The sequence below is a fragment of the Littorina saxatilis genome, linkage group LG6, assembly GCF_037325665.1.
Source record: "Littorina saxatilis isolate snail1 linkage group LG6, US_GU_Lsax_2.0, whole genome shotgun sequence".
Classification (NCBI taxonomy): Eukaryota; Metazoa; Mollusca; class Gastropoda; order Littorinimorpha; family Littorinidae; genus Littorina; species Littorina saxatilis.
Window position 1 is genome coordinate 34,187,073 of NC_090250.1, and position 10,783 is coordinate 34,197,855.

The window sequence follows — 10,783 nt, forward strand, 5'->3', positions numbered from 1 at the left end:
AATCCCGTTTGACAGGACTTCGCCTGCAGAGGTGATTGTGATGAACCGCCACGCTGTCTGTCTCTGTCTCGCGATTCACCCCGGCGAAGCCGGGTATTCCTCTAGTACAAACATATATACATACAAATACAAACGCACATTTATTTACTCACACATGCCGAACACACGCACACACGCACGCACGCACGCACACGTACGCACGCACGCACGCACGCAAGCACAAACGCACGCACACCACATCAACAACACACACACACACACACACACACACACACACACACACACACACACACACACACACTTGCACCCACACATTGTGTTTTTATAGAATAAAGAAAAAAGTTAGTACGGCAAATGTATTTGACCGAACAAATGCTGAACAAATCATTAGTAAAGTAAAGTAATATGATACACGTGACTACTTGGTTGAACAAGGGAAACAAAGACTGCTCGGAAAGTACAAGTTGAAAATGGTAAGGGAGCGAAGTGCTACATTGTTATTTATATCGTGGATGTGCATAAGTTTACCAAAGGATTAGTGCTTGACTACAGTTCTTTAATATAAAACATTAATTAACTATAAACATCAATTGCAATTCACTGGTATCTGGTTAATGATATCGTAGAACAAGCTACAATAAACATTAATGCTAAACTATAATCATGATACATTCAATTATTTGCAGAATATTTGCAGAGAAGAAGCAAATTGAATTTTTTAACGTTACACACAATGAAGTGAATATTAGTTTATGAAATGTTGTGCAACGTCAATTAAATGCAAAGAAGTGAAGATACGCAGTTGAGTGTTACTACATGGATCTCTGTGGCATAATCGCTACACAATGCACATGCTCTTACGCTTTATCCACGGACATATTTAAACCAAAAATAACAACAACAACAAAACGAGAGAATATAATGATTTAAATAGTCGAGTTTTCTTTCAAGGCTCCCGTCTTTCAAGGCAGCTTATCAACTTATTTTACTTCGCTTGCCCAATTATGCCGTTCACGGCTCTATACAGAGTTCAGATTTAACATAAATATAAATGAGAAAAAAAAACCACCCAATAACAATCAGTTGTCAGCATGATTTATGACAATACCATTTGGACACAAACCCAGTTTGAGACAGTAAAAAATACGACATCACATCGGATAAAAGCTGATATGTTCTGCTTACGCCGCCTGCTTTTTCTCCGCCTCATCTTTGGCTTCATCGTCCTTGCAAGCAGACGGCAGAGTTTTCTGGTAAAAAGATTGCATCACGAGACCGATTTTGGTGCTACAAACGCTCAAAGCCGCCACTTCACAGTCTCGACGCTCTTCCGCCAATCTGAAAAGGACAACAAACCAAATAAACAAAATATAACAACCTTTGTTCTTTTCTTAACTTTTTTTCTATCTTAAAGAAAAAGAAAAAGAACAAGAACAACAAGAACAACAACAACAACAACAACAACAACAACAACAACAACAACAACAACAAAAACAACAACAAAAACAACAACAACAACAACGAGGGAAGCACATACAAACAAATTCACGCCAGTCAGTAGAACCATGCCAGAAACTGAAAAAAAAATCGCTTTTGAGATATATATTGAAGAAGAAAAAAATCGAAAGGATTACCGGCCACAGCCTGTAAATACGAAATCAAAATAGAAGAGATGATTTTTGGAAATAACTCTGTCGGGTTTGTATGGGTAGTGGAAGGGTGACCTTTTCTTGCAAAACATCGTACAAACATTGGAGGGGCCCATCACTAGCGAGGGGTGTGTCAGAAACACGTGCTAGTTTGTTTGTTTGTTTGCTTAACGCCCAGTCCACCATGAACGTGATATCAGGGCGCGCGGTGCTGCTTTGACATTTAACGTGCGCCACACACAAGACAGAAGTCGCAGCACAGGCTTCATGTCTCACCCAGTCACATTATTCTGACACCGGACCAACCAGTCCTAGCACTAACCCCATAATGCCAGACGCCAGGCGGAGCAGCCACTAGATTGCCAATTTTAAAGTCTTAGGTATGACCCGGCCGGGGTTCGAACCCACGACCTCCAGCTCACTGGGCGGACGCCTTACCACTAGGCCACCGTGTTGCGGTACACGTGCTAGTGATTGGCCCCTCCAATGTTTGTACGAGGTTTTGCAAGAAAAGGTCACTCTTCTACTACCCATATAAACCCGACGGAGTCATTTTTCGGAATTCGTCTATTTCAACGCTGGAAGAGAAATTAAAAGCATGCAAGTACAGTGCCAGTGACCGGCACGGTTGGCCTAGTGGTAAGGCGTCCGCCCCGTGATCGGGAGGTCGTGGGTTCGAACCCCGGCCGGGTCACTAAGACTTTAAAATTGGCAATCTAGTGGCTGCTCCGCCTGGCGTCTGGCATTATGGGGTTAGTGCTAGGACTGGTTGGTCCGGTGTCAGAATAATGTGACTGGGTGAGACATGAAGCCTGTGCTGCGACTTCTGTCTTGTGTGTGGCGCACGTTATATGTCAAAGCAGCACCGCCCTGATATGGCCCTTCGTGGTCGGCTGGGCGTTAAGCAAGCTAACAAACAAACAAACAAACAGTGCCAGTGGAACTAACTAACTAACTAACTAACTACCCCCCGCGGGTTAGGGGGAAGAATTTACCCGATGCTCCCCAGCATGTCGTAAGAGGCGACTAACGGATTCTGTTTCTCCTTTTACCCTTGTTAAGTGTTTCTTGTATAGAATATAGTCAATGTTTGTAAAGATTTTAGTCAAGCAGTTTGTAAGAAATGTTAAGTCCTTTGTACTGGAAACTTGCATTCTCCCAGTAAGGTCATATATTGTACTACGTTGCAAGCCCCTGGAGCAATTTTTTTTATTAGTGCTTTTGTGAACAAGAAACAATTAACAAGTGGCTCTATCCCATCTCCCCCCCTTTCCCCGTCGCGATATAACCTTCGTGGTTGAAAACGACGTTAAACACCAAATAAAGAAAGAAAGAAAGAACTAACTAACTAACTAACTAACTAACTAACTAACTCACTCACTCACTCACTCACTCACAGACAGACAGACAGACAGACAGACAGACAGACAGACAGACAGCCAGACAGACAGACAGACAGACTGACTGACTGACTGACTGACTAACTAACTAACTAACGGGCCGAAGAGTCTCAGGGCTTTGAAACACGAATACACGCATGCAAGAAAAACCAGTTGACCGTGTCTAACTTTTGACACTGATAAAAAAAAATTAAAAGAATTAAAACATTTTTTTTAAAATTAATTTTTTAAATTTTTTTTTTACAAAAACTAAAATAAAATGAAAGAGAGAGCGAGAAAGAAGTGCATGCATGCTCGGATGAAGATAATAAACAAAAAAATGTTCCGTCCATAAGGAGCGCCTTGCCACATGAGCGCTCTGAACGATTGAGCTATTGTGCGCTCGCCGAAATCAAGCCTCTTCGAGCGAGAGCGCCGCGGGACGATGTTTCAAACCCAGACATACGCAATGACAGTACCATATTCAATTTAAGTTGAAAACGTCTTTGACAACAGCTGAAACGAATTAAAAAACATGTTATCTGACTAGTGTACACGCCCATGCGTTGTAAAAGCTTCCATGCTTCGTGTATACAGGTTTTAGGTCTCACTTAGCACATGTCTTCGACGTCAAGTGTTAGGTTGAAACGCGCGTCCTCATGCGAAATCCTTACCACCCGCTTTACAGAGATTTGTTTTCCTGGCCGGGTGCCAAAAAAGTGAAAAATGTGTAAAGCTAATATCTTTCGTTTGCCTATCGTTAGGAACGTATTTTTTTTGCACAAACCCTTGGCCCCACAATTCCAAGCTACTCGCCATATTTGAGCTCAACTGACCCCAGAGTACCAGAGATACAGTCCCCAGTCCCCAGTCGACAACCAACGTGACTTCCAAACTTCCACAAGAGCGAAACCTAAGGCCCCCCCCCCCAAAAAAAAAAAAATAGTATGTTTACGGTATCCCGACCGACCCTATTTTTTTGCGCGACCCTAGACTTTTTTTGGCATTTGGTGAAAAAAAAGGTCTTTGTTTTTTGGCAAAATAACTTAAAAATATGTTTTTGGGGAAGAAAAAAAAAGAAGAAAAATCCCGACCTACCGACCATATTGTTTTTGCCTATGTTACCGTAAACAGACTATTTTTGTGTGTGGCCTAACTAGCCCGGCGGCTACAAAAAAAGAATGGGTCGTGCCGTTGTGTATTTGCAACTCGCTTTACCCAGGGAGAAAGCAACCCAAGTTTCTACATGAGTAACCTCACAGGAACATTATTACAAAACTTTGTTATCCTAGCCTAACAATCTTAAGCAAGACAAATATTGAGGACTCACGTGCAGAGCAGCGTATTGAGGACATCATCAGACAGCTGTCTCTTGGGCGAGCCGAATCGCTTGACGACGGACAGGTAGAAGAGATAGTTGTAGTACTCGTTGTAACACGGTAAGAGGGCGGTGGAGTTGAGCAGACACGACAAGTCCTCGTCGCTGTCTGTAACTGATAACATCACTTTTATCATTAACACCTATTTAAGTCTTGGCTTACATTTACGTAAAATGCTGTTGTTCGGCAGCTCATCTTGAAGGTAAACGTATCGGTGCAAAGCTTTTTGATAAATCCAATTTTTGATCCATTTGCGTACAAAGTCACATTTGTATTAGTTTTCGGGACAAGCAAAACGGATGTTGCATCCTAACATTTCCTTTTTCGCAGGGACGGGCTACGTCGAATGGCGTCATGTTTTTATCACCCCGACAACAATTCTGTTATCTTTGACAGATAATACCTGGAGTTGCAAAAAGAAGTGCAACCCCAGCCCCCGACTCCGCCACAAAAATAGGACAAAGAATATTATAGATATTAAATACTATACATTTTATGGAAATACTTGGATTAAGGTGCATTGAGTTAGGTAACACGCATACACACAAACGCGCGCCGCGCGCGCGCGCGCGCGCGCGTGTGTGTGTGTGTGTGTGAGTGTGTGCATGCATGCGTGCGTGTATGTGTGTGTGTGTGTACGTGCGTGTGCGTGCGCGCGTGCGTGTGCGTGTGTGTTTGTGTGTGTGTGTGCGTGCGTGCGTGCGTGCTTGCGTGCCTGTGTGCCTGCGGGGATGCATTTCTCTGCCGCTGTGTCCATGTGTGCATTACTGTTGGAAACACTGACCCGCTAGTTTACCTGTGAGGTTACTGCAGAGGTCGTTGTACGCCTGTGTAACCATGGAAACGTTGAAAAGCGGTCTGAAGAGTTTTATCACAGAGTTGTCGTCTGAGTTTTGCAGGCTGCTGTCCACACAGTTCAGGAACTGTTCCTTGGTGCTAAGAGCGAGATGCAAGGACGAAAACGATGAGACACATGCATCAAAGGCACACTTCTGGCATAAACCGTTTGGCACGTGCATCGTCTCAGATAAGACCATCCCTCCACTTGGTCACATACTAAATATAAACACCATGACTTCTTGCTGTGGTGATTTTGATTTGTTGGTGAACTCATTTCTTAAAAAGATAATCTATCCCCTTGGTATCATACCAGAAATGCATGACTGCTTGCTGTGGTGATTTTGATTTGTTGGTGAACTCATTTCTTAAAAAGATAATCTATCCCCTTGGTAACATACCAGAAATGAACAGCCTGCATGACTGCTTGCTGTGGAGAGTTTGAATTTGCTGGTGAAGTAATTTCTTAAAAAGCCGCTGCTTTGACAAAATTAGTTCATTGACAAATTCCCACCGTGCACAGAAGGAAGTTCATTTCTGGTATGTTACTGAATGAAGGGATGGTCCTAGCTATCCAATGAAAAAGCGTGGCTGAGACGGCGAGCCAAACTGTTTACACGAGGAGTGTGCTAAAACAGAGCTAGAGCCAATGAGTAGACACAATTTGGACGTTTTTCACTATATCTTTTCTTTTCGTGTTTTTCTTTAATTCTACGTTAGCAAAATTATTCTCTGAAAAAAACCCCCACCCAATCTAAGAATTAAGAAAAAAAGTCTCATTTTTGTCTTGTTCACTTGTGTTCATTATATATTCTTTTTAGTTTGATTCAAAAGGTAAACGTTTCTGGGGAATAGGAGGAAAACGAACGTTCGAATGAACAGACAGGAGAAATCATTAGGACAAGAAGATATATGACTTACCCACAAATGGCCTTGAAGAGATTGCGAGTGATGTCAGCAGGCGGAAGTGACGGAGAGGTCGGAAGCGATGTCTGATTGGTTAGAATTTTGAAGCAGTCAATGACGTCTTCCCACTCCCCTCCCTGGCCCTTGAACTCTTTCTTCAGCGTCTCTAACTTTGGTGTCTCCTCCGTGTGGACATGTGATACGAGTGCCAAACATGACACTGCATAATGGTGAAAATGAACATTGTTATGAAGTTTCTGAAGTTTCTCTCGCTAACAAATAAACACACACGCATACAAGCAGGCAGACAGGCACGCACACACGCAAGCAAAAACGTACGCACGGACGCAAGCATGCAGGCAGGCAGGCACGCACGCACACACGCACACGCTGTTGGTTATGTACTGCAGTATGCTACTACTGGCAGGAATAAGAAAGCTAATCTATTGAGGAATGTAACAGGAAAGTATCCCAGGTTAGTGTGTGTGTATGTGTGTTGGAGTATATGTATGTGTATTTGTTTCTAAAGTAAAAACATCTGAAGGCGTATCCACAGAAACAGAGTCGCCGAGAAAAGGTATGTAAGCGACATCATTTTCGACGTGCTAGTTATAAACAGGAACAACTGTAAAGGTTTTGCTGACTTGATTTAAAAATATTTCATCCACAAGTTTTTTTTCTGCACAACTCATGACACTTAGTTTTTCTTTTATAAACTTTTAGGTGGGCGGTGTCTATTGTTTAGTGATTTTAATGTTTCTTCTTATTTTGTATTGACGATTCTATTGTTTTGATTGGCTCCTGTTTTTGTTATTTTGTGTGTGTTTGAATACAGTTATTATCTTTGAGTCCCAAGGCCTAGAATCATAATGTAAATCCTGACGATTACTGCTCTTCGTCACCACAGTTTTTTTCTTCTCTCATTTTTCTTTTAACTTGCTATTTTACAAACACCTACAGTAGAACGGCTTGTTTTCTTTTTTTGAAATGGCCTGGAGCCGAAATCTCTGAATAAGAAGATGAGGTCGGGCACAATTTACAGACACAAAAATTGTGATTGTAAATTATCGGTTTTTGTCAACAAAACAAGTTGCAGTCAATCTCACATTTATGCTTTTGTTGTTACGAATTGTTTGTAGCAAATGCAGACAAAACGTATTGGTGATGACAAAAATAGTCACTTCTCTTTAATTCATGATGTATTCATTGTCTCTGACAATACCACTGTTTCTAACTGAATGAACACTTGTACTTACCGATTAAACAAGACCGTACATCCATGATTGAATCCAATAAAAACACTTTCAATGTATTCCACAAAAGAGATCAAACGAAATCTGACACACCTAACACACAGAGTTAACGAAAATGAAAAGGTTTTCTGTCGTCGTCCAAACTTTATAAAAAAGCTAACGCAAGTCACGTGATAGCGGACGCCATCACTGCCAGTACGGAATGTTTCGACGTTCATTTGAAAAAATGGCCAGGCGGCTCATAGGTGGTGCTCTCGTCACGAAACCAAAATGGCTACCAGTGTGTTGAGACACGTCCTCAGTGTTGGCATGTACCTGAAAAGCGTGACTCGTCAGCGTCCCTCTGTCTCTGTGTGGGACTCAGTCCGCAAAAACAGAAGTGTGTGTTTTCCGCAGGTAACCTGCTGTTTATCCGGCTTTAAATCTTTGACATTTGACCGTTTTGTTTGTTCATGTGTTTGCTTTAGCTTGTTTGCTATTGTCCTTATCTTGCTCGCTTGCTGTTGTCTGCAAAATATGCTACTTTTTATTTTGCTTTTATATTCTTTTTCTTCTGAAACTATTCCTGTTGTTTCTACATTCTTGCACTCTTTACCCTGGCGAAAGAGGTTTGGTTTGGATCAACCTGATAATTCGCTTCGAGCTTGTCCAAACGAAAAAAATGATCTAGCTTGAGCTTCTAAACTCATGCACATAGCATTATCGCTTTCCCAACCTGTGTATCTGAAGTTTTTAGAATTAGAAACGCTTGTCCGTTAAAGGCAGAGTAAGCCTCCCGTAAACCATCACAGATACGGTCAGGCTTTTACACACAGTACAAACACCATTTCATTTAAACACTCACCAATTGAGAACATCCTAGGTGCCCTCCGTAAAGAGCGAACAATTTTCAAAGAATTTATTTTTGCTTGGTTTATCTTACCCCTGAGCCATCGTGAACCCGTGTGATCCAGTTTTCCCTTTTCACAATGCAGTCGTCATAGTTAGTCATTTGAATGCGACTCGACGTGAGCTTATCTACAATAGCACGTTTTTTTTATGCACGAAACAACGGCTGTGGTTCACAAGAACTCTAGCGATGGCTTTTGACTGTTGAGAGGAACGGCGATTTGCACTGATAAACCGGCCGTCGTCTGCTACGACCCTTGCGTGACCCTGCTTCCGGGCTTTTCTTTTTTTAAACTTTCACAACTTCGAATTGTTCTGATCTTGTCTTGATGAAAAACGAATTCTTTTATGATTAAAGAATGTTTGTGTAACAAGCTGTCAATTTATTATTTAGATTTTAAAAGTTAGGTCTAGCGCAAAAACGAGGCGCCGTTGTTGTTAACGGAACAAGTCTACGAAAATAAATTCTTTGAAAATGTCTTACGCTCGACAGAAAGCAGCCAGGATGTTCCCGTTCGGTGAGCGTTCAAATGGAAGTATGCTTGTACTGTATTTAGACGCTCGGGGAGCTCTGTGATGGTTTACGGGAGGCTTACTGTGCCTTTAACATTTTTTGAACAGTTTTTTAGTTAAAACTAACCGTACACGAATACCTATCCTGAAATAAAAACTACAAAAACTTCAGAATTTGTTAAACACAACTGTCAAGATTGTGGGAACAATTGTACAGTCTGTGTTTGTGTTCGTTTGCGTGCCTGTGTAAGTCAGTGTGTGTACATTTGTTTTTGTCTTTTTTATCCGTCTGTTTAAAAAAAAAGTCCGATATTCTCAGAAAAGACGTATGCTTCGTTAGTGTTTGGAAAGTTTACAACTGAACCATGTGCGTATGTATCAATACGAGTCTAACTGGTTTTACTTCTGCGAAAATAAGTAGATTACCGTTGTCGTGGAAATTCGATTGCTCAAAATACTAGCGGTCAGCTAAAAACACATATTTAGCTGTTTTGTTTATGCCATACATTCATCACATGCATATGTGCTCATACACAACCATTTAGACAAAGACACACTCGGATACACAAGGACACGTACAATGATTTGCAGATAAAAGATAAACATGTTATCATTCATGATTGTGGAAAATTCATTTCAAGCGACGCTTGATGCAAGGGAGAGAACTTCACGCTTCATTCTGTAACATTCCTAGGTTTAACTCCCCTGTACTTCAATAGTGAGTAATATATTATCTACGAGCACACACACACATGCACACGCTTAAACACATGCACATACACACACACAACCACACACACACATGTATACACACACACACCCATACATACACACACAGAAACCAACACACACACACAGAAACCAACACACACACACACACGCGCGCGCGCGCACGTACACACACACACACACAAACCAACACACAACAACATGTTCAGAAGGGAATGACACTTGATTTATTCAAGAAGACGTTTGGCATGAGAAACATTATTGATACAACGATGCAAACAATATTACATGCAAGTAATTTTCGCTGAGTATAATTGTATTATCCACTGACGTTTGAGTTACAAATAAAAACTGTTATCGGATAGTAACAAGTGCCGGTGTATCGCACAGAAAAATATCGACTTTTCATGCCTTTGCAGCGGCCCACAAAATAATACCTATGCCATTACAGGTAAGAGAATTAAAATCTCCGCCCAAAGCATTATTATACTCTTCATAAAAAAGGTTTAGAAGCGAATAAGAAAATGTATCAGTGTTCGTCATGGAGGCATATGTTTCTACAGTGCATGTTTTCGTCAGTGTTTCAACTTTTAAACACAAACAAGTGAGCACCGTTAATGACCAAGACCCTGTTGTAGCACGTGCAACGCAAAGTTTTGCTCAGGCATGTTTTGAGCGGATTTCATAAGAGTTTGAAAACCATATCCTTTTCCCCAAATTGCAGAATCCTTCCAGATTTTTTTAGCGTAGCGCAATAACACTTACTGCTAAAAATGTTTGTAAAGCAACACTCACAGTCATTTTGTGAATATTAAAAATTGCAAGAAAGTTTCAATTGAATTATTGGACTATTGCTATTTAGCAAATGTTGAAAGATTGTATACAATTTCTTGACCATTTTTTTAACTTTTTAAGATTATACAAGGATTCTAAGTTCAAGAAGCGTAAATAAATGGCCAGGTTATTAGACTAGATTTCTTAAAAGTCAAAATGTGCTTTTCCACAATATAATATTTTTACAATGGTTACTTGGCATCTGAAGCAAATGGCTAGATTTTTACTAAGCAGTACTCATTCCAAATTGAAACTCACGCGAAAGTCAATACAAATAAAATAAAGTAATGTAGAAAACGTTCATATCAAAAATAGGTCTAAGCGTAAAGGAGAACACGGCATTCGGAAGTAACTTTTTTCAACATATTCTCTTCGAAATAAAATATTCTTTTCTGGAGAGTCTGAAGTGGGAGAGA

General features: G+C 40.9%; 1 protein-coding gene across 2 annotated transcripts; it reads right to left on the reverse strand.

Annotated features, from left to right (window-relative positions):
• Positions 1–342: 342 nt before the first annotated feature.
• LOC138969082 (uncharacterized) lies at positions 343–7,559 on the reverse strand. Of its 2 annotated transcripts, none has more exons than XM_070341790.1 (5): positions 7,407–7,559; positions 6,166–6,370; positions 5,192–5,343; positions 4,359–4,521; positions 343–1,338 (listed from the first exon to the last, which is right to left on the reverse strand). In XM_070341790.1, exons 1-5 carry the CDS (start codon positions 7,429–7,431, stop codon positions 1,182–1,184), a joined length of 702 nt encoding a protein of 233 aa, XP_070197891.1. In that variant the 5' UTR covers positions 7,432–7,559; the 3' UTR covers positions 343–1,181. The 2 variants fall into 2 exon arrangements, with proteins under 2 accessions (XP_070197891.1, XP_070197892.1); XM_070341791.1 differs by having other exon boundaries at positions 5,204–5,343; positions 7,407–7,558.
• Positions 7,560–10,783: the final 3,224 nt, after the last annotated feature.

What these genes read in the sequence shown, in the direction of transcription:
- LOC138969082 (XM_070341790.1), bottom strand. Translation starts at nt 7,431, where the DNA reads ATGGATGTACGGTCTTGTTTAATCG. An exon ending in CTCTTCAAGGCCATTTGTGG is followed by an intron (nt 5,344 to 6,165) that starts GTAAGTCATATA and finishes TCTCGCTCTTAG; the next exon opens with CACCAAGGAACAGTTCCTGA. An exon ending in CCTCACAGGTAAACTAGCGG is followed by an intron (nt 4,522 to 5,191) that starts GTCAGTGTTTCC and finishes TGATGTTATCAG; the next exon opens with TTACAGACAGCGACGAGGAC.